At 26.9% G+C, this 24,427-nt stretch overlaps 2 protein-coding genes across 2 annotated transcripts; one reads left to right on the plus strand and one right to left on the minus strand.

Moving 5' to 3' along the window:
* The first annotated feature begins 859 nt into the window (after nucleotides 1–859).
* LOC112593003 (lipopolysaccharide-induced tumor necrosis factor-alpha factor-like) lies at nucleotides 860–5,111 on the plus strand. Its single transcript, XM_025337195.1, has 3 exons — nucleotides 860–1,215; nucleotides 1,868–1,988; nucleotides 4,894–5,111. Exons 1-3 carry the CDS (start codon nucleotides 1,062–1,064, stop codon nucleotides 4,994–4,996), a joined length of 378 nt encoding a protein of 125 aa, XP_025192980.1. The 5' UTR covers nucleotides 860–1,061; the 3' UTR covers nucleotides 4,997–5,111.
* An 869-nt stretch (nucleotides 5,112–5,980) lies between these two features.
* LOC112592925 (cilia- and flagella-associated protein 58-like) lies at nucleotides 5,981–13,132 on the minus strand. The gene is made up of 16 exons (XM_025337086.1): nucleotides 13,051–13,132; nucleotides 12,770–12,973; nucleotides 12,544–12,689; nucleotides 12,315–12,486; nucleotides 12,066–12,242; nucleotides 11,962–11,996; nucleotides 11,501–11,739; nucleotides 11,297–11,435; nucleotides 11,037–11,232; nucleotides 10,855–10,963; nucleotides 10,608–10,786; nucleotides 10,302–10,474; nucleotides 8,215–8,377; nucleotides 7,055–7,279; nucleotides 6,850–6,960; nucleotides 5,981–6,088 (listed from the first exon to the last, which is right to left on the minus strand). The coding sequence occupies exons 1-16, from the start codon at nucleotides 13,093–13,095 to the stop codon at nucleotides 5,981–5,983; spliced, it is 2,421 nt and encodes an 806-aa protein (XP_025192871.1). The 5' UTR covers nucleotides 13,096–13,132.
* Nucleotides 13,133–24,427: the final 11,295 nt, after the last annotated feature.

Here is a 24,427-nt window from a genome sequence, read left to right on the forward strand (position 1 = left end):
GTTATTACAGTTCTATATCACATAGTTAGGTCACAAGACAATAGAATTTTTTACTTATCTATTATTACATAATAGATGTTATATTGACTATTTTAAATTTAATTTCAGAATTGAATCAATATTTATTTATTTTTTTTTTTCATCATACATATTGTATAATATACCTATTTATATGCAACTAGAATAGGAATGGAAATCACTACCATTATTTAGTACTAAATAATCTGTCTAAAGAACAATCTACATCCAAATCGGTAGACGGCATGCGTCAGTGAACATGTAGTGATCGGATTTGTTTATTTTACCCGAAAAAAAATATTTGCAGACATAAACAGGTATCATTAATTTAAAACCAGTGTATTGCTCGCTTGGGCCAAAATTCTGAGAATTCGAATGTACGTACTCACCTGATAAATTATAAAAAAAAAAAAAAACTTCAACGATCGTGGTGAGTCTACTGTGATATTTACGTTATGCGAGTACTTATATAGCATATACAATGGCCATATTTATATATGATTATCATATCTAAATATACAATAACGTTTTCAAAACTTCATACACTATTTTCTGTTCGATTTGAATATAAACATTAGTATTGTAATTTGCGTATTAATCGTTTTATAGTTAGTTTCGATGTCAGCTAGTACGAACTGAAAATCGTGCTATTGCTTGATACTTGTACAGTTGTGCGTGCTATTTTATATTATGTTCTTACACATGTTTGCCGTCATTAAGTAATTTATACGAACATACTACACAGTCATTGAAATTGTTTATCTTATCTGTACGATTTTCGATTCGCACCGGTGTACATCTATGTTGTCTTTCGTAGTTAAATTAACCATTTAAGACCATTTCGAGTGTTTTGTGGCTCTTAAAAACTCGTCATGTTTGCCTTAAAAGTTAAAGAATAAATTATAGGTGGCCAATAAATTTGATCAGTCGTATACAGAAAGTTGTTTTATAATGATGACTATTAAACGCACGGGTATTTTACAACATTTCATATGATTATACATTTTTTTTTTTTTTACCATTAAACACACCTAATACCGATCATGGATCCTAATAATTCAAGAACCGCACCGATACCTAACACTCCACCACCGCCGTACGACGAAGGTCCAGGAATTTATCCAGCAAATTTTGTGTATTCTAATGATTACACAACGCAACATCAATATTTCACACCCGAGTATATAATAGAAACAAGTATGTATTTTATGAGTTTCTAAAATGTAAATAACAACAAAAATCGAGTAGAATATAAACTAAAAACATTATATTATTATTACAAATAATATTGAAAATAATTTAAAATTTTGATAATAAATTTGGTTATCGTTGGGCCATATCTAAACCGATATTAAAAATAACTAGTAACTGTGAGGTTTATTTGAAAATAAAGAAGGTTTTTATTGTCACAATTCTTAAATAAAAAAATTTATTATTATTATTTATTTATTTTCTAACCTAACCTAACCGAAACGTATAAAAGTTTGGAGTTTTTGGTGGAAGAAGTGGACAACTCCTTTCATCAAACCGACACGTCGCAAATTTATGACTAGACCACTTCTATACTTTATTGTAATTGCGATTTACAGAATGCAAATAGATATTTGATTTTAATAATTAACAACAAATGATGATTTGCGTGCACTATAATATTGTCTTGTTATTATAATACAATAATAAAGCAAAATAATAAAAATAATAATTTCTACGTAGTTATGCTTGTTTAATAATTATAATGCAATGATGATTTCTAAAATAATCTATTTTCGGTCGAATAAAAAAAACGATAGCAATAATAATAATAATAATAATAATAATAATAATAATATTGTATGTATATTATTTCTAGCTTTGAGTCCAATGCCAGTCTATATGTTTTGTCCGACGTGCCATAATTATATAATTACCGAAACCGATGAATTGCCGTCAAACGAAGCGTATTTATGTTGCATGCTAATATTTATTCTAGGGTACGTATATGTATAATAATATACTAAAAAACAATATGATTTAATTCGTCTGTTTTAATGCCAGTCATTTTATAGTGATATTTATTTGCACCACCGTTTGGTATAATATCCTATATCATTATATTACATAAAACGTATATTTTATACTTATTCAATAATCCCGTTTGTAACAAAATTATTGTTTAAAATTGATATCGTGCTGCCCATTTGCGGAACATTTGAGTGGGCACCACCTACAATGTGTTTCTGTAAAAAAAATATACGAGTTGACTGACATTTTGAGTGCTCTTTAGAGTTTTTTGTTCAGTGTTGTAGCTTTAGTATCATGAATAATGATGCGTCGTATACTTTTATAATAAAAGATTATTGTTATTGACGACTTTTGTATAAGCACAGTTGTCGGTTGAAGTATTTTATTATTTGATATAATTGTAGTGCGTGTATTCAATTTGATCAATCTGATTATATTATGCATATTGCCTACTTGTCTGTGTGAAGATGGAATTTTTGTGAACTATGCGAAGAGCGTATCAGCTATAAGTCATTGTTTTGAGTTTTTCATTTTAATATTTTCAATCGATCTAGCATGTTTAAGTATTTGCAATCACTTTTCAAAACATATTAAGTTATACATTATATGGCATTTAACTTAAATTTAAATAAATAAGTGTACAGAAAAATACTAAAAAAAATATATATATTTTTGATTAAAAAAACTTTCAGATTTAATGATTTTAATTATTTATACACCTATAATAATTATTTTAAAAAAAATTCAATATTTTTTAATTATTAGTAATATCAAATATTTGTGTTTGTAAATTTTTATTTTCAATATTTTCTCAGGTTTTCTATACCAAGATTTTTCTATAATAGAGGTGGGGATATAATTTTTTATGTCTAAATTAACAAAAATTTATTTGATACATCAGAAATCAATTTTGATTAATTCATGATTTAATGTGTTTGGCTAATTAACAATAAAGTATTATAATATATTGGGAATTCTATGATAAAAATAAAAAAAAAACTTATGATCAAATCTGTTTAAAAGTGAACTTAAGTATCTTTAATTTTGTGTAGTTGTGTAAAGATATAAAACTTAATGTATTCTTTGTTTAGAATTAATATTTTAATACTTTACGATTAGAGGGATAAAATAAATAAAAATTAAACAAGTCATATTAGAAATTAAAAGTTTTATTTGATCTAAGTATAATTTTACGTCGGTATAAAATAATATATATAGAAAAAAAAATTTTAAATTAAACTGAAAAACTAAAATGCAAATTAAGTTTTACTAAATATGTTTAATAGTATACTGGTATTCAATTGTTGTAAAAATAGAATAATGTATTTATTGGTTCTTTGAAGTAGTTTTGGTTTTTGAAAAGTCTGATAGAGCTATTTGTTTTAAGATAATGTGTTTTTTTTGTATCTATAAACATTCTGTGTACTATATAGTGTAAACAATATAAGTATTATTAAGAAACATATTTCAATTTGTTTATTTATCTTTGCAAATTTTTAAGTTTAATCGATTGATGAATTTTAAACGCAGTTGTCATACACTAATCTATGTACCAAGTTAAACGTTGTGCAGTATAGGTATAAGATAATAATTAATTAGGCATCTCGTAATTTTAAAAACATAATTGTGTTATAGAAGTCGGATTTGTTAATACTTCCAATTGATTGGAGTCATATTACATACACCGCTTTTTGCAGAATTTAAAAAAATAAAAAGAATAAACAATATTATTTTACACTATGGTATTTATGTGTTATGATGTGCGGCGACTCCGTTTGTTATTTATAAAACAAAGTACTATGAACAATCCTGCTACACTATTGATGAATATCTTTGTCGAATGTTTATTTATTTTGATTCTATTTTGTAAACATTTTTATAAACTAATGTTTTATTACATAAAATCCTGAAAAAAAAGATAAATGAGCCCATACATATCTCGAAGTCAGAATTCCAGAAAACTAAGAAAAAAAAAAAATAAGAAATTGAAACCATTTTAAATAGACCAATCATATAAACGTGTCTAACAGTTATAAGGTTAGAGTGGGCTGGTCATGTATGGTTTGGCATAGGATAAGCTAATACACAAAGTATCAATCAATAAGCCCATCGAAAAGAGGCCAAAAGGTAGGTCTCGCCAATGATGGCTTGATAGAGTAGACATACATTTGAAAAGGTTGGAAACGACGAGAATCGAAGATGCGATTGATCGATAATTTCGGAGAGACTTGATGATAGTGGTGAAAGGCCTTTATAGTTTGTGAACTAAAAAAAAATATTCTTTGATACCGTAAGGTATAAGGTTAACTCAAAACTTATTTTATTTATTATCTATTATCAAATTATAAAATTGGACATAAAAAGTCATAATATATTAATACTATTGTACGTAATTTAGCACCGAACTATTGTATACCATTATTATCTTTGAGATTCTATAAATTTAAAAACCATACATTTTGTGTTGTATTATAGTTGTATATCACTATCTTACCTATATGCTTTTATAATTTTCAAACTTAATTTTTCTTTTTATAGTATTTAATATTTATTTTACAAATCATTAAATAACTATTTAAATCAATAACCATGAATATAATATTCAATATTATTGAAATAATATATGTTTAATCGAAGGAAGTGAGTTTGTGTTGAGGCAGTGGCCTTTAAGTGTTCTTGGATCTATTCCTAACTTTACTTGTGTATTTACATAAATATAATATTATTCGGTAAAAATTTAATTTTGACAAAATAGCGAAGACTTGTTAAAATAATACTTTTACGTGTTCATATATAATGTGTCATAGATACACTAAATTAAATTTATTTTTTTAACTTTTACAACATTATAATTATTGTGTACTTGTATTTCAGGTGTGCGTTATGTTCATGTCTACCGTTCTTTATGAAATCTTTTCAAAAAGTTGACCACAAGTGTTCACAGTGTGGGTCTTACATTGGAACGTATACACCATGAAAATTACGATACAATATGACAATTTATATGAACCACGTTTAACGTACAATTATTTAAAACGTATTGACAATTTTATGATTTTATTTTAGATGATAAGTGTGTATAATTATTTAGTTGTAAAATAATAATAAGTAGCTTATGACATCTGAATTAAAGATATTTAAAATTAAAAAAATTAATATTTATAAGAGATTATTATAATTAATATACGTAATAACATTCAACAGTTAATTATACTAATAATTCTATTAGTAAATCATCAAATTTGTATTTATGTAATGTTTATAATTCATATCAGATTTTCAATAAAAGATTAAAAACACTAATGTTATAAGCTTATAACTATATTTTTTGAAATAAATAAATCATATACATTAATATTAGATTACATTTTTTAAAGGTAATACCGATACATAATAATACAGTAGGTTTATAATAATTATATTAACCAACTGTTTAACTGCTTAAAATTTTAAATTTATATATGTAAAAGATGTTTTACTTTACACATGTTTTTTAGTCATATCAAATAGTCACTGAATTATAAATGACGTTCAATATTCTAGCTGATCCACAATATGGCGTCCAAAACGCAATATTGATGATATGAATTGTTAATTGAATATAAATTCAGCTTCTTACAGTCTGAAGTTCCGTCGACAGATGGCCTCTTCAACAAGTCACCAATCATATATATCCACTGCACTTCATATAAACTTTTATGAATCTATATAGACTGTGTAATATAATAATAAATGTTTAAGAAAAATATATTTCAGGGTATAATATTAAAGTATTGGTAAAGTGAAAAATGTTCTTCCTTTTAATTCGTAATTCTGTTTTTGAATTCAATCAAAATGCTCTAGTTAATTTCTTTTATTATTTTGGGAAAAACGCTTCGTTAAGAAAAATACTCAAATTATTTTTTTCATAAAAAAAAAAAAAAAAAAATTTAATTTAAAATTTAAAAAGACTAAAAACTAATCATACAGTCATATCTAAAAATTTGCTACAACTCGTGGAAATTGGATCTGGTTTCGTTAGTGTTGTAGTGTTTTGGTTTTTGAGTTTGATTTTGGTCACGATGCGTTTCTGAAAATAGTATACATAATATTACCAATATAGAACACCTTGTATGTTATGCACTTTATTATCTATATAAAGGTATAAATTTGACATTATTTTTTAAAGAAATCTTCATAAATATAATATACGTTATGTATAATTCAAAAGATATTTTATTATTCATAATAAATATCATTTTATATTCTGCAATATATCAATGTCGATGAATTTACTCGTGATAGGTATACTTATTTTTGAGTTTCGTTATTTATATTTATTTATACGGGAGAAGTCACGTAGATTAGTATATTATTAAGTACTTTACGGTATAAAATTGTTTATCAAGGCTGGATTTTGATTAGTAAATCAACATTAAATTCGTTAATATACATGTATATATTTATTTTATTTTTTAAACTATGATATTATTTTAAATCTTTTTATAATAATACATAAAGATTTCTGTTTGAAAACCAAAAGTTTAAAGTTAATTTTATTGATTAAAGAAAATAATTAAATAATAATAATATAAAAAAAAACTAATTTGTGAAAGTAAAGGTTTTCCTGTGATTAAAAGTTTAATAGTAAAAAGGGAACTACTATTTTATTAATTTCACTTATAATATTTGTTTGGTTTATGCTTAAATACATTAACATTTCACTTTTATGCGAATAAAATTTCGTCTTTGAAGTAACAAAATTAAATAAATAAATGAATAAAAATAGATTGAAACTTTAAATCAAAATACGTTTTGTTTTCAAATAGGTGACGAAGTAAAAACTATTACCAGTTCGTAATATTTATTTTTAAATTCGTTCAAGTCTTTTTTCGTTCTCTCCAATTCGAACACGCACTCTTTTGTTGTCTGTTGACTGATAATTAATTCTCCGGATAAGCTCTAAACATATTTATTTTATTCAATGTAAAAGAAAAAAAAATGATAAAAAAATAATTAAACTATAATTGAACCTCGTCACTCAAACCGATCTTACTTTCAATTTGTCGTCTTTTTTTAATAGAGTTCTTTTGATATCGTTCATTTCTTTGAAGATATCCCTGCCCGGCAGCTTGATGAATTCGTCTTTTAGTTTATCGTATCTAGTCTGCAGCTCTTGGACTTGCAAATCCTTGTCGAACACTCTGGTGCATTGTTCGAGTAACCGTTTTTGAAGGATTTTCACTTTGGCAGTCATCTCGTAAGCCGGCGGATCGGTGTTCTGGACAATAACAAGTGTAGTGCGTATTAACGTTTTTATATCATGTCATAACTCTAAAATTATTTAACGCTGTCGTGCGGCATGGCGTGGCGCCACGGGGATCGTTGTTTACGTGTGACAGATGACAATCATTTTGGACTGTCGCGAATATTATTATACCTACGCATATTTCCGAGAGCGGACCTGACCCGTCGAAATAACGTTTTGACACTCCGGTCAAAGCTGAATAACTGCGACGAGTGCAGGTGTCGTTAACACCGGGATAGATGTACAATATCGTAGCCGTGCATGGTTTTTTTTTTTTTTTTTTATCGGTAACGTACGTATGTTGTATTGTCACACGCAGATTTACGTGTAAACCGATAACGTCGAATAAACACGCTTATCAATTCGCATTAGTCGTCGTCGTCGTTTGTCGAGAGAACGCGTACGCGAGCTTGTGCAGAAATCACAACGCGTCCATACCTACTCAATACTCATCATCATAATATTATTATCATATTGTCATGACAGTATTTGACGGTCTTCCGATATCGTTCCACTCCATACAGGTTTCCCGAGTGTGAGAAAATGTCATGACGAGGGTCACGTAATCCGGGTATAAATTTATAGGTAAGTCTCTGTCGCACGTGAAGTTCGAACGGTAGTTGTGGTGGTGGGATGAGATCCGTTTTTATTTTTTCAACGCATCAAGACATACGGAGGGGGCTCACCGCCGCGCATTAATTATTGACCTGGTCTGTTGTTTATACGACTTTTATTTCTCACCACCTTAAACCTTTTTTATTTGAACATTTTTATATCGCCAGTAAAATAATAATAAAAAAAAAAATTTCTCGATCACCAAAATGGCGGATAGAGGGGACGGTCTGCACGTCAAAAGCGGTTTAAAAAATGCCACTGGCACGTTATAATAATAATATATAGTATATTACTTTTAATATTCTCCATCGGTGTACATTTGTGGGTTTGATTAACATGTCTTCCAGGGCTCGACATTTCAAACGTTCTCTGTTCAGTTTTTGCTCATATTTAAGTACTTCGCCTCTTATGTCATTTATTTCCGACAGGTTTTTCATCAATAAGTTTTTTTGAACGCTAAAAAGCAATAGTTATAACAAAATATTTAGATACATGTGTAGAGTATAGACGTGTTTGTTTTCATAATATATTTGCGAATAATAATGTATATTATTTACTATATGCATTTGTGCATAGAGTAATTATAACTAAATATTTAATAAAATAATTTAATATATGGTATATCATGATTGTATAGTTCTATGTATTTTATTATTATATTTACTAAGCGCATTAGGTTATGTGATACTGCATAATTATAGTACACTAAATTCCTTTTGTTTAAATGTGTATTATTATTGTTGTACAGCATAGAATGAAAACGCTGTACGGAAAATAATATTATGCAATAGATACTTATTGTTCAAGTACGTATAAGATATTTATTTATGAAGTTTAAATAATATTTATTTATACGAAGTAATAAATCTATTTTCAGTACTCTAAGAAGTAATCAGTTAAGAATGTAAAAAAAAAAAACAACAGTTTTAAATATATTTTAAATGAAAATCTTTGGCGCGTTCAAAGTTGGCGTATTATTCGAAATATATACGATGAACACATCTAATTCATTAAAAACGACTATGAGCGGAATAATGTTTTTAAAAATGGTTTGGTTTTTTTTTTTTTACAGATTTTTTTGTTATTTTTAATGCGCTATTTAAAACTTTTAAAAACCTCTGTTAAGTTTTCAATTGATTGATGAGCCTCCATAGACTGATGTCAAAATCACGAAATACGTTGTTTATATATATAGTAATATAATATATTAACTGCTTCACCGCATCATTATGTTATAATCTAAAAGTACAAGAAGAGAACATACCGCAGTAATTGCGTACAACGTTACACTCAAGTAAGATTTTAATCCCAAATTTATTAATAATTTATAATATTATTTCTATGATAAAATCGTTTACTTAATATAAAAGCACATAATCGGTGAAAATCTGAAGTTGGCAGTTAGAATATTTTTTATTTACTTATAATAATAAAATTAATTGTTTTTATAACAAGTTCATATATTATTTATAAGTTTGCTGAATGAATTCATTCAAAAACGTATTTTCCAAAAAGAAGTATGCCATCAAAAAATAAAATTATAAAAACCAATTCCTTAATTTCCGATGAGAACCCAAGACAGCAATTAAGTGATAAAAATTTAATTAATCGATGTTATTTTAATTGTTAAGTACATTTTTTTTTTAAATTTTCATATTATTATATCATACATTTCATATTGTATCTCTTGTAGTTAGATGTTGTATCATGTATTTACATAATATCATAAATATGTTTGAACTTAAAATAATGAACAATAAAATCGATAAATAAATTAAGTACCACAAACCCACAACAGATAGGAAAATCACTATATCCAGACTTACTAGCAAATAAACATCATCATTTCAAAAGAAACAAAACCAATCAATTTAAGTTAAGTTAAATATATATTATGAATAACAAAATAAAATTGTGTGAATAAAATTTTCAACTTAATGGTCTATGACGCCGTTGAAATTCAGATTGTTAAAAACTGTTTGATGGTGGGTAGATATGTTTGATTATTAATATTTTATTTTAAATATAAATCATAATTTTTTAAGCTCAACATTATGATATAATTTTATAAAAACGATATTTTTCAAAAAAAAAAAAAAAAATTACCATTCATAATACATTCATAGTGACACAGTGTGAATTAATAATATGTTATTCTAAATATTTTTGCTAATTGTGCCAACATTTTAATGTTATCATATTAGTACACTTTTGTCATATATCTATTTTTTTATTGAAATATTTACATCTGCCTATCCAATTTAATAGCCGTATAATTTGTTTTGACACTTAGAACAGATAATATGAAACTTGGCGTTAATTCATGATATTGGTGTGTTATAATTAAATATATGTTTAATCTGATAATAAACACAATTACCTCAAATTTTTTACTTCCGATTTGAGCAATCTTATATCGTCAATTCTTTTATTATATTCTACTTCTCCCTTGCCTAACGTTGTTCTTAATATGTCATTAGCATCTTTTTGTTTTAATAGCTCCTCATTGCGTTCATTCATTTGATTTATGAGTTTGTTTTTGTTTTTGTTTCCCTGTGTAAAATTTAAGCCTTAACAACGACAAAATGTATTATCAAAGTTAATGCATCGTAAACAATGTGCTTATTAATAATTTCAGCAAGCTTCTATCATTCGAGCCAAAAAAAAAAAAAAAAAAATTACCCACTTCATCATTCTGTTTCTGAAGTTTTTCTATTTTTTTCTGCAGTAATTTCAATGTCATTATCATTGACTTTTCGTCCTCATTTTTCTTCTTTAATAAATTCGACGTTTCTTCCATTCGGGTCTCGTACTCATTGATCTCTTGTTCACGTTTTTGAAGTTCCTTTTCAGTTTGTTTTAATACTGTATGACAAGTTATCGAAGATTTAGTGAGTACAGTTAAGCGTACTTGTGGGCTACCGTAGATTTACCTGTATCGTTTTTCGTCAATTGCATTTCTTTGTACGCGACGTACTCTTTTTGTTGTTCGAGTTGTTGTGAAATCATTTTTATTTTATTTTTTATCTCTTCCGTTTCGTCCTGTAGACAAAGAAAATGAATGTTACATTAATGTGCAATTTAAGAAAGTATTATGGTGATTGGTGAAACAAACCTTAGCTTCAGCAAGATTTTTAGAAAATAGATTTTTTTCAGTTTTTATAGTGTGTAGATCATGATCTTGCTCTTTAAATTTATCACTCCAATTATTTACTTCTTTTTTTAATTCTTGTACTTCCACTTCTTTGTGGTTTAATATCACCGAATCTTCGTGAATTTTTTGTTTTAAAGTTATTATTTCTTGGTGCAATCTGTATCATGTAAGTATTTTATAAAATCGGCAGTATTATAATAAAAATAAATTTAATTCATTACTTTTCCTTATTATTTTTCATTGTAATTATATCTTGATTTAATTTATCAATATATTTTTGCGCATTTCTAAATTCTTGTTCTAAAGCCCGAAATGCTGATTCTTTTATATTCATTTTTTCGATATATGCAGTTATTTGTTCTGTGTATATATATAAAAAAAAAAATTGTTACTGTAAAGTACATTTATATCAAATAGTTATTTACCATTAACTTTAGTCATATTTTTTTCTAGTAATTTTTTTTCTCTTTCTGTTAATTCCAACATTTTTTTGAGTTTAACATTATCTTCTTGTGACGTACTTAAACTTCGTTCTAAAACAGCTACATTATTTTCAGAATTTTTCTTTTCCTTAGAAATTTTGTCAATCTCCTCCATAACTTCTTGTCGTTTTTTGAGTGATGTTTCATGAGTAGCAACCAAACGTGTTAGTTCGGATTGAATTCTTAATAATTCATTTTCTTGATACTAATATTGATTGAAAATGATAACATGCATAAATTATACAGCTAAAGGAAATCGTAAAACGTGAATTATTAGATTAATGTCAATATATTAACATACATTTATTTTATCTTGAAGTTTATTTATTTCTTTAACGCTGTCAGCTCTAAGTTCAGTTTTAATTTTTAATTCTCTAGTTAATTTTTTTATTTGTTTATCGTACGACGTATTTTTTGTGTTTAAATTGTTATTTGCAATCTAAAAACGAAATCAATACACAACGTATGAATGTATAATCGATGAAAACCACTTTGTATTTTAGATTACTTTTAAGTCTTTTAATGTCTCGTTAAGTTTTTCTATATTGGATTCAGCCTTTTTGAAATTGTTCTTAGTGATACCGAGCTCGGTTTTTATTTTTTCCATTTGATCGTGGTCGGTTTTTATGCGGTCCTCTAATTTTTCTTTTGTTTTTATTTCTTTTACTAGATTGTTACTTTGGGCCTTAAAAATAATACAGGAAATAATTAATGACGAAACAATTAATGTGGATATATGTTGTTTACGGCCACTTACAGCTAAATCGGCTTCAAGATCTCTGACATTATACTCGGCACCGTCTAATTCTTTTTTCAACGATTCACAGAGATTATTTAGACGTTTGTTCTCCACGTCTATTCTAGCCAGTTCTCGTTTTAATCTTGTCAACTCTAATTGGCTTGTATCACCTTGACCCATAGAAGAAAACCTGCCCAAATTCATGATAGAAACATGCAAAAGAAAAAAAAGTACAAATCAAACTTACAAACTTTCTTCTTCCATTTGTTTAGTTTTCGAATCTAGTTCAGCTTTTAAGGTCTTTATTTGAGCTAATAAATTATCGTTGGATTCTTGAATTATTTGTTCTCTGAGGTTGGAAGCATCTAACATACGATGTGCAGAGTTTAATTCCTACATAATTAAAATAATATTTGATAACTATAAGTTAATCACACAATAATTTGTGTATTGCAAAAAAAAATAATTTTAACTTTTTTTAGTTTTTCCACTGTGTTTTGCTCCAATAAAATAGACTGTTTGATTTCTGGCATTAACTGTCTGTAATTGTCCATCACGTGCGTTAACGATTTTTTTTCTTCTATGCATTTTACAGATTCCTCGCCGAGTTTCCGAACAGCCGCCCACAGATGAGCGAGCGCTTCTGTGAGAGGCGGATCCTTAGCAAACTCAATAGCCTAAAATAATCATTGAATTATAGTTATAGTTAAATTCAAAACAAAATTGCATTGATTTAAATATAAATTATACTCACATTTTTGTATTCCAATTCGGGTTTCTTAGAGTCATTGATTTCCATTGTACACGTATTTCACGAATGAGCAATAATGTCGTCGGAAAAAGCTCATTCCAAGACGTTCCGAAGTAGTCAAGGTTACATGCTTTGTTGGCTTGATCGAATATTTTAAAAAGTTTTGAGCTTATTTCGTTACCTCGGTTTTAAATAACATTAATCTGAACTGGAACGTTGTGTTATAATTTTTAAACACCAAAATTTTTATATTTGTAATGAAAATTATTTTGTCAAATGTAAACTTTAAATTTGGAAGTATCAGAGAAAAACATATACAAGAGTACAAGATATAACTTATTGAATTAGTATTTGCAACTAAGTTGAATACGACTGAATAAGTTCAAAAAATGATGAAAAATCTATTATTTTTACAGGAAAAAGTTTTTTATTACAGAAATTTAAAAATACAACAAATTATTATTATTGATGACAATATATTAATATTGAATACGTTGTTTGCTTAACAAATGCTTTATCTCGAGTTTTAACGCGAGTTTAATATACATAATATATGTAGGTTAAAAAAACTAAAGAAAAATATACAAGTTAAAATTACCAGTTACAAAACTATACGTTTAATTTTATTGAGAAATTGCAGATGTAATTCAGTATTGATACGTATTGGATGTTTAAATTTTTTAACAGAACTATTATTACTTAAAAATTTAAAACTAACATATATTTATATAAAAAAGATACATATATCAAATTTTGAAATTAAATTGATTATTAATTATATTTAAGGAGTAAATTACATGAAATATTTAATTTAATTTTATATTGTTTAAAGCTTTTGAAACTTAAGTGTAATTTTAGAATTTGTAACAGACGTTTCTGCTTCCGCCAAAAGAACTTTTCTGTATTTCCTAATAATATGCTTTTCCGCTAAAACTGATAACACTTAATTTATCTTTTTATTTGTGTTAAATATTTCACTTTTAAGATGAAAGTAAAAATATTATGTTTTGAATAATTTATCATGCACGTATTTTTAAATTGAATTTTTCGAAAATTATAATAAGACGAGGATTAGGAAAAACGATATTAATTAAGAATTAAGATTGACTTAGATAAAAATAATATTTTTACTGGGTTATTACTGTAAAGGCAAAAAATAAAAATATGTATAAATTAGACTAAATACTCGTACTTGTGACATATTATTAAATAATATATCACGGATTAAGTGGTTGTTGCTCGATGCGACTGATCTACTGGTGTCGTAGATGTCTGAAAATATTAGTGATTATAATAACATAAATAAATATATTTAAAATTCGACTTTGATTAAATTAAATATAAATTCATATCTCATTAATCGTATCTATAACCTATATACATAATTATAACAGTTATTTTTTAAGTATACAGGATACCTATGAACTCGATTATTTTAACTGTATTTTAATATTTTCAAGTGGGTAGTGTTAAAAATCCAATAAAATATACTCAAAAAATGTAAAAAAAATGACGAAAGATATTAAAATTTAAAAACCATGAATCATTTAGGATTTATGTTAGATATAAAAACATTAAAAATAACGAATAAATAGTATATCATATATTTGAAAATTACCTCCTGAACTAACTACTCCAAATTTAGAAACTTATTGCTTAAGGCTCAAGAAGTGTCAAATCTTCGTTTTTAAATTCCTATAGATTGTCATAGAGAATGGTGCACAGTACTCTTATATAAGTTTTAGCTTACGAAAATCAATTTTTTCCCTTTATATATGTTACATACAAAGTCCGGAATTGTACATTTCGCAATTTGTACAGTGATTTTTGTACACATTGCGAAGTGTACTATGTTGCTGTACAAAGTAACTAGATTGTACAAGTTGCGTTATACAATTTGCGATGTGTACAATAATCACTGTACAAATTCCGAAGTGTACAATTGTTGTATAAATCATAAAATTTAAAAACATATTCTAGAAATTACAATATAATAACTGTTGTGTTTTAAAAGTATTTTTTTAATTAATATTACATATTATTACTTATTTTTGTGATTTTTTTCAATGATTGTAGTATATTAATATGTAAAGACCTGATATATCTATTTTTATATGGTATACTAATAAGTAATAATATTTAATATTAAAAAAAATACTTTTAAAACATAACAGTTATTATATTGTAATTTTTAGAATATGTTTTTAAATTTTGTGATTTGTACAACAATTATTGTACACTTTGGAATTTTTACAGTGATTAATGTACACATCGCGAATTGTATAACGCAACTTGTTCAATCTAGTTACTTTATACAGCAACATTGTACATTTCGCAATGTGTACAAAAATCACTGTATAAATTGCGAAATGTATAATTTCGGACTTTGTATGTAACATATATATATATATATATATATATGTATACAGAAATAAAAGTAACTTTGTATAGTCTATGTAATATAAAACATAAATACATTTATATTTGTAGTTTATATACTTAAAATTCTTGACAGATAATTGTGGTAATTTTATAAGAAATTTTAATGAAATTTAAGATAAAAAAAAAAAAAAACTAAAGCAAATATTGAAAGCACTATAGGGTAATTATTGTTTTATAATATTATGATTAGATGATAATATTTTCATACATTATTATCAAATTTCGAATATAATCATCATAATATGTCAATATTTTATCATTTTTAAATAAGTAAACTTGACTGATTGTCAAACGTTCAAGTGGTATCCGTTGAGTTGATATAAAATTGTGAAAATCAAATTCAAAATTGAAAAAATCAATATTTTCTATTATGTCGGTAATGTAAAAAATAAATAAATTTCAAAAGATTAACAATACTAAATTTGTGCACATTCATTTTTAATCAAGTAAAACTACATATAAGAAATACGCGTGTTTCGCGCATTGCTAAGGTTGTTGTGTTCAATGGACACGGAAAATTCATCAAGCAAATACAGTGCTTTAAAATATGCATTAAAATATTAAAAAGTAATGTACAGAATGCGCGTCTTTACGCGTGTTGTATACTAATGATCGCCGAGATAAATATATTTAGTAAATCTAACATATTTTTGTGTATTTGTGCTTGCAAGAGACGTGATGAAAAACACGCTGTGGATATCAGAGAACGTTCGCTACGGTTGTTGGGGATAATCAAATAATATTATGTTTCACGTTTACCGCGAAATTATGTAAAAAATTCTGCTGTTCACCTATAGCACCATTGGTTCCAAATGCTTCATTTGAATAACCGCTGCTTTCGGTGCTGCTGCCCTCGGCGCCTTCAAAAATCAGCGATAGGTACTCTTTTGTTTGCAACTGCGTTGAAAAGAGGAAACCTTTAGGTTAGATATTATACCGTATACGCGTTGAGGAGAAGACGCTGCAGAAGTTTGTGGTCCTCGAGCACTTTTCTTATCGGCAAAAAATGAAAACGAGAAAAATATTAAGTATATTAATGTCTATAGCAATATGTTTATTGTTAGGCGCTATAAGTAATTATTAAAGTTTTTGAAAAAATTACATTGAAACAGTTTCAACAACACCGACAGACACAATATATAAATAATGATGTTTATTCGAGTTTTTAATGAACGACTCTATTGATAACACTATGCTATTGTCGTGCAAGACACTCGTCGTACCGTTAATGCTATCAGAAGCCTATTATCGGTTCGAAACTTAAACCATACCTATGGTAAATGGTAATGTACTCATTTACCTCGTTGTTATATTTCAATGCAACTTGGCCCAAATTTAAGATGAGACGTGATAATAACATGCGAATTTTATCGTACGTCGAATTTCGAAAGCTCCGTTTATAATAGCATATATTATATTAGGATCAATATCGATGTAGTCGAGAGAACTGAAATCAAGTGTATGTGACACATAAAAAACGCTGAAGTGGTCATTAAATCACGAAGTGACGACAGTAGAATTGTGATCATGGAAAATTTCAAAAATCGACTAAAAGTCTAAAAAAAAAAAAAATCACCTAACGTTGTAAAGAAATGACGTTTCAAACGTAAAATTTAAAACGAAACCGTAACGTCTGCACGACGAAACGAGTAGATTTCTTCGATAAAAACCATTGCACGCATTTAGCACAACTCGTATAAAATTTACGGCGCACTGTATGTTATTGTCATTTGTGTAAAATAATAAATGGAGAGCGCGGTACCGGCGTTGATGCCAGACGTACGTGAGTGCGCCAGCTAGGACACTCGTTTGGCCAACGAACCTCCCAACCGCCATCGAAATCATACGTTTTTGAGAACGAGCAATTTTCCTCGTACCTACACGCCTATACGGTCAACACGTGAATACGTTAAAATCGTATTTTTTATCATTGAAGCGGAGAATGAGCATTTCCGCAGCTGGCCGGAATCTCAATGTCTGTTCAAAATCCGGACTACACTTGCACGTGTACCTACGAATATTACGTTCGTGTGGCATAATATTATTATACATTTGGTGCCGCACACGAACGTTGTCGTCGCACGAGAACGACACGATTAAACGCCGACGCGCTTTGCAAAGGGTTCTGTCTGATCGTCCGGAGCACATAAATCGTTTCTTCTCGGCCGTTAAAACAAAATAACGAATCGGACGTTTCAGATTAATTGAACGTTCGCTGCGTGCTCGCAGTGCACTATATAGCTATTATTTATTTGTTTATTTATTTTTTTTTTTTTTTTTTAAAAAAAGACGACGCGCAGGGTCGGTTATCTCCGATACACACGAAATAAATAAAACGCGCACGCTATACGCATCACCATGCCTACCGTATTTGACGATTACAACGAGACGGACGGACATGCAGGCGCTTAATACAATGTATAATATAATATGATATTATGCGTGACGTGCGGATTGTTAATGATATTTGTAGATTTAAACATTTATCATGAAGGTACACATCGCGCTCGTGGTTTACTCAAGAGTCGAGACACACACACACTCGTTCGAGGTCATAATATTATATTATAATATTAAATTTACTCGTGTTAATGCGTGTTATATATATACTTATGAGTATGTGTGTTTAATTTATCGCGCGACCTTGAAATGCGTTTGATTCTGCCCGAAATATACTTGCGGCGTTTAAATTTCACGCGTGACACGATAAAAATCTTTGGGTTAGGCATAGTAATATGATGATTGTTTAGTTTAAACACGCGTCATCCGAGCGATTATTATTCATTCGCGAGAACGCACCGAAAAAACAGTAACAATAATAATCAATAACATTTTATTTTGATTAACCGATCGGCAGTGGTTTTGTGTTTTGAACACGTCGTGTGCGCGGACAAACCATCGAGAAGGCTTATAAGTTATAACTTTCAAGATCGGCATTTCGCATGTACAATCATTTAATGTACCTCGTCGTCGGCGACGGCTGCGGCGATTTTCATTTCCGCACGAGACGGAGTTCGAAAATTTCGTTAAATTCTCTTGGCGTCGTCGCATTACCGCACCACCTTTACAAATATTTATTTATACTTACCTATATGTTTATAGGTAGATATTTCTGTTCGATTAGCAGCAATAAATATACTAGTGAGGCGTTTTAGCGGTGGTTCGTGTTCAATTCGAATCTCGTTCTCTATTGTTTGCATCGAACGAGTGTTTTGCACCATGGTTGCAGTTCTTATTCTGTAGACCAACTATGCGGTAATCATGACAATATTCCGTCGGTACTTATTACAAGAATCTGTGTATTTGAATAAGATCCATTCAATACAAACACGGCGGTGGAAATTGTTTACGTCAATTGGTCGTTTGTTGAATTGGTCTTTTGATGAATTGGTCGAAGTATGTTTTCGTCGCAAAACATGCATATTGGTTTAAGAACGTTATATATAGGTACAAATGGACAATAATCATTATTATACGTTTTGTAGTAATAATTTGAATAATAGCGTGTACAAATTTAAACTGTCAGGCTAAACCGTCTGAAAATAGTCTAATATTGTACCGGAGCAGAATACCCTAGAAAACGGAAGAAATATAATGAAACTGCTGATAGGATTAATACAATATGTAAAATATCTAATAATAGAACATTAATTGATGAATACATATTAGGGATAGCTCATAATTTATAATATTTTTCACACATATTATTTTTTATAAATTTTATCTTCAAACATATTTTTACATGTTTATCTAAAAAAAAATTACGACAAAATATAATTTTTATATAGCATATTACATATTATTTTGAAAACGACTAATTTTCTAAATGACCAATTTTTCAAAAGATCAATTTACCAAAATGATCAATTTCAGACAACCAATTGACTGTACCCCCGGACGATGGTATTGTATGAATATTGTTACATCCAACATCGATCGTTTCAGTCTGTCTGGTTGATAATTCGTCTTGTTTTGTGTTTTACTGGGAAATCTAATACTGAAATATTAGTTCAAGTTCGTTTAACCTTTCACTGTTGCTCAGTTTTTGTGATTTTCGATTTTCACTAACAGCTATACGTTAACTGAAGAGAAGCTGTAAAAATAGACAAAAGGCATTATAAATTTACGCGGAAGAGCGTGAAATCAAAATATAATATCATCTGTTTTTTTACTATTAAAGGCTATTTTTTACTACCTATATCCAATCTTTTCAAGTGTGATGATTTTATATCTAATCATCATTCGAGTGAAAATAAATGCTGGTGAGAATCAATGATTATACGTTTTACCCCAATAATCTTTGTTTTTATTTTAACAATACGTTTATTTTTTTTTTTTTTGAAACGCTTACTAAAAATATATTTTCCAAAAAAACTAGTAAAATATTTATTTAACTATTCTCACGTTAATTCCTTACTCTTTCGACCATATGACTTTATTGATTTATGATAAAATATATGACGTATCTATATTCTGTTTAAAATATTTTATCATAATAATAAAATATTTAGTACATATTCACATACCCCATGAAGTTGTTTCGTAGTATAAATTCGTTAAATTTATATTATATATTTTTATGTACTTAAAAACAACTTGAGTGCAAGTTTTTTGACGTTATAAAAAATGAAATGAGACTGTTATGCGTCTATCACATAAATACATAATAACGTCACGGTCAAGCCTAACTCGTTTAAGCTTTTCTACACCTAAATAGTAGTCCAATTTTAAACATAGTTCAAGGCCATTACTTTTTTTTTCTTTGGGTGTTTCTAAAATTCAGTCATGTTAGAAACAAATTGGATATGAACAAAAATACACTGGCCAACTCAATGAGCTATTTTTTTTTTCAAAGTTCCGTGTTTAATTCATAGTTAGTTTTACATCTGTAATACGTTTTTACTATAGTTTCATTTGTAGGTTTGCTAGTTCGATGAAAATACGATCGAGATGTTGATTGTTTTATTCGAGTTTATTTTAAAATTGATGTAAAAACTAATTGAATACAACGTTATCATCCAATAAGCACATAGACTAAAAGTAAAACGTGATTAAGGAAAACCATTACTGTTGAAATGTATTCACTATCCAATCATGTTTTCACACAGTATTTTAGATACCACTCGAGAATTTAATAAAATATTATATAGCATTTGAAATTAAAAACAATTTATTCTATTATTGTACCGTATAATTATGACGTATAATAATTTCAAGAAAAAAAAATACCCATTTGTTATTCATCGATTAAATTTGTCGTTTTCCTATTTTAGTATAGCGAATTAAATACGAGTTCCATGTTGACGTATTACATAGTAAAAATCCAATTATATTAACTTCGTATAATATTACATGTCAACGGAGTGGAAAATAATATGGTTTTTGACGTTGAGCCTACTCAAGGTTTATTTACATTAATATAGTTTTAAATTTTAATTACTGATTTGATTAAAAAAATTATGAATACATACAATAAGTTTTATATATAATACATTGTAAGTATATTACGATTATTTGATGACAAATCTTCAACAACAGTTAATTAATTTACTAATTAATTACTGTACGCAAAAAAATATGACTAGACTGAGTACATATTCAGTTAGGTGATATTTTTTTTATCATCAAACACTCATTATTTCGAAGAATATTAACGTTTATGAAAATATTTAAATTTAGTTTTAGTCGCATTGAAATTATATTTTTTATCAATTTTGTTGTTATTTAAAAATAATTAACTTAACATATTTGAAATCTAAAATTTGATATTTTGATACTATAAATGTATAATACAATATTTTTAATCATTTTTACTTATAGCAACTAAAATTATTAAAAATACACAAACATACATTTTTTTTACAAGCATTTGAAGATCAAATATTGATTCAATTTACAGAAATTCACAAATTTTATTGAAATTAAAAATACATGACATTTTTAATATTTTAGGTTAACCTTAAAAATTTAGCTAGTATTTTTTTTTCTTTAATATTTTACGTTAACAATTTTTAGAAATTGAATATTTAAACGAAACATTTTAATTATTTTTTAGCGATTTAAAATTTGTCATTGAGTCTTGTAATTTGACGACATTTTATAATAATTTATTATTATTTTCTATCAATAATTACATTTTCGAATAATTTCGATTTTTTTTAAATTATAAATACAATGAACCTATTTACACTATTCGACCGCATTTCTGTATTGTACTTACCTAAAAAACTTTGTAGATAATAAGAGTTGTAAAATATTTTTTGTATAAATATTTTTAGTTTTTACAAACTTTTAATTTGTTTTGAGTAAAAATATTGAAACAATTATTTAAGTAAACACAGATAATGCCGTTAAACTTAAACTTGATTAAGATTGATTGACTCTATTATTAAAACTAACAAAACTAAAAACGAATTCTGTTTTTTAGGTTTAAATAATGTAAATTAAAAGATCCTTAATGATAAAACACGATTAAATGATAGGATTAATTTAAAAATAAAATTATTGTGTTTATTTTACTATTACTTAAAAAATTGTGATTTATTTGAAAAATAATGAAATTTAACGTTCTTTTGGAATTTTTTAAATATTAAATCAGATAGTTAGGCCTTCACTAAGGTATTCAAAGTATACCTCGAAAATCAACCTGGATGTATGTAGTTTCGATTCTTCAGTCAATAAAAATTCATTGTTACTGCGTTAATTTGTTTTTTCATCTAAATTGATTAAAGTATTATACCATTATATGGTTTATAAATATTCTTGAAAGTAATAAATTTAGGTGTATAACATACACTGTATATAAATATATTACTTGTTTTTAATCAATGATGGGCATATTATACAAAATCAATAACAAGCACCGGAACACAATCGTTCCAAAACACGAATTTATGAGATAAATGTCTACTGTTTTTTTTCACGTGCATCTGTTACCGTCAGACTCAAATAATGACACGCGACATCGTTTATTTCAAACAACAGACGAATTTGTCACTGTTAAGTCTTCAATTTCAGATATCGGTTTTCGTGTCTCTTATTTGAAGAAATATGTAGGATATTCCGATATATTTATCATAATATTATTATCCAGTGTTCACAAATACCTAATACATAATTTTTTTTTCTTTCAATATCACTAACAGCTGTATATTATTGAAGCGAAAGTGAATAAATTGTTGAGATAAGTTTAGATTTGCATGTAGTGATTAATTTAACTTATAGAAACTTGTGTATTGTATTTTAAGTATATAAATAGATGCAATAATAGTTTTTAATAATGACGCGTAATAAACAAATAACTGAAACGTTAAGCACTATAATAATATTTTGTACAACTAAATATTTTTGGAAATATTGAAAATTAAATAATATTTTTTTATTTTACAATTACTAATGCTGGGCGTATTTAATTAAAATCTAATAAGAAATGATGTATCAAATAATATTATTAAGTGGAGAAGGTATTTATTAAAATAATAATATAATAGGCTTAAAGACACAATATAAGATAAAGTTCCAAATATTTGTTCAAATAACTTTTTCAAAATATTTAAAAAGGTACTTAACTACTTACTGTGTGCATCGATGTATTGGGTCGATAAAAGTAAATTTTCTAAATAGATTCACGAGTTAAAAAATAGATAATGACGTTTATATTAAGTATTCAGAGGTTTGTTTAATTTGGGGTATGATAATGACGTCAGTTTAGTATACTTAGCTTAGGTGTATGCTATATATATATATATTTAACTACTTCAAACTAACAATACTAAGGAGTATTAAATGATTCCAATTTAAAATTAGACGAAAAAACTATAACGATATAAATAATTTAAATATTATTTGATTAACTATATTTTTGTGTTTTCATCAAAAATCATAAATATTGATTCGTACTTAATATAATATTTTATACTCTTAGAGGGACGATGAGTATATTGATTTTATAATAATTTTTTTTTTTTTTTTGTAATTTTATTTTTGTCTTAAAATAAATTTTAGGGCAGTAAAAATGCTTTGGTTTTTAAAATGGGGATGGTTTCTGGTAGAAAATTGGAATGAGTCGATAAATTTGAGTCAAAAGTAAGAAATTCCTAAGAGTAAATTTTATAACTGGCGGATAACTAATATTTGTCCAAATTTTTACTTAAATATCTAGGAAATATAATTATTGCCCTAATGAATTTATTAAATTAAATGGTTTCTGTATCAATTACTAATGAAGAATTTTGTTTAAGACTGTTTAGATTTAATTAAGATTAAATGTATACATACGAGTAATAAAAAGAAAATAGAGAATAATATTTTTCTGTCTATGTTAATAAACTAAACGATAATATGGTTTCTTAAATTTTTTCAAGTTTCGTGTTAACCGAAAAATGCATTTAGACCGAGAAACTAAAAAAAAACCTTACCTTAAAGTATAGGAACTATTTAGGTACCGAAAAACTGGTTGGCAAATCTTATATTTTTATTAAACATAAAATGTCTATTAAAATATAGTTAAGCCATGACACAAACAACTTATAAACCATATTGTGTATGTAATGGTAATTAAACCAGCCCAATACATAATAGTACAATTATTAAATAACAATAAATATTAGTATTCTATATAATTCAACTCTAAGTTTCTCTGTGTATAGGTATTGTCTTATTTGTTGTTTATATTATCATAAATATTTATTTTTATTAGTTCCCCCATTTCACCAATAAGAATCCTCACTGATAAATAGGGAAAATATACACATTATAATATTAATTGTAGTTATATTTAAATGCATATATTAGATGTTCAATGAAATTATTATCATTATATATATATGGATTTATAATGAAAAAAATGTTCAGTTAATATGTAAAACTTTTGGAACGATGATAAAATTTGAAAATTTCATGAATTTAATTACAAAATTTCGCCAAGCACCACCAATTT

The sequence above is a fragment of the Melanaphis sacchari genome, unplaced genomic scaffold (assembly GCF_002803265.2).
Source record: "Melanaphis sacchari strain LSU unplaced genomic scaffold, SCAv2.0 Contig19_pilon_pilon, whole genome shotgun sequence".
Taxonomy (NCBI): domain Eukaryota; kingdom Metazoa; phylum Arthropoda; class Insecta; order Hemiptera; family Aphididae; genus Melanaphis; species Melanaphis sacchari.

Excerpts from the sequence above, each read along its gene's own strand:
- LOC112592925 (XM_025337086.1), bottom strand. The coding sequence starts at position 13,095 with ATGGAAATCAATGACTCTAAGAAACCCGAATTGGAATACAAAAAT. Across the intron at positions 10,475-10,607 it reads TTCAGAAACAGAATGATGAA|GGAAACAAAAACAAAAACAA; the intron begins GTGGGTAATTTT and ends AATTTTACACAG. Across the intron at positions 7,280-8,214 it reads ACCGATGGAGAATATTAAAA|AACACCGATCCGCCGGCTTA; the intron begins GTAATATACTAT and ends GTTATTGTCCAG.
- LOC112593003 (XM_025337195.1), top strand. The coding sequence starts at position 1,062 with ATGGATCCTAATAATTCAAGAACCGCACCGATACCTAACACTCCACCA. Across the intron at positions 1,216-1,867 it reads CGAGTATATAATAGAAACAA|CTTTGAGTCCAATGCCAGTC; the intron begins GTATGTATTTTA and ends TATTATTTCTAG. Across the intron at positions 1,989-4,893 it reads ATGCTAATATTTATTCTAGG|GTGTGCGTTATGTTCATGTC; the intron begins GTACGTATATGT and ends CTTGTATTTCAG.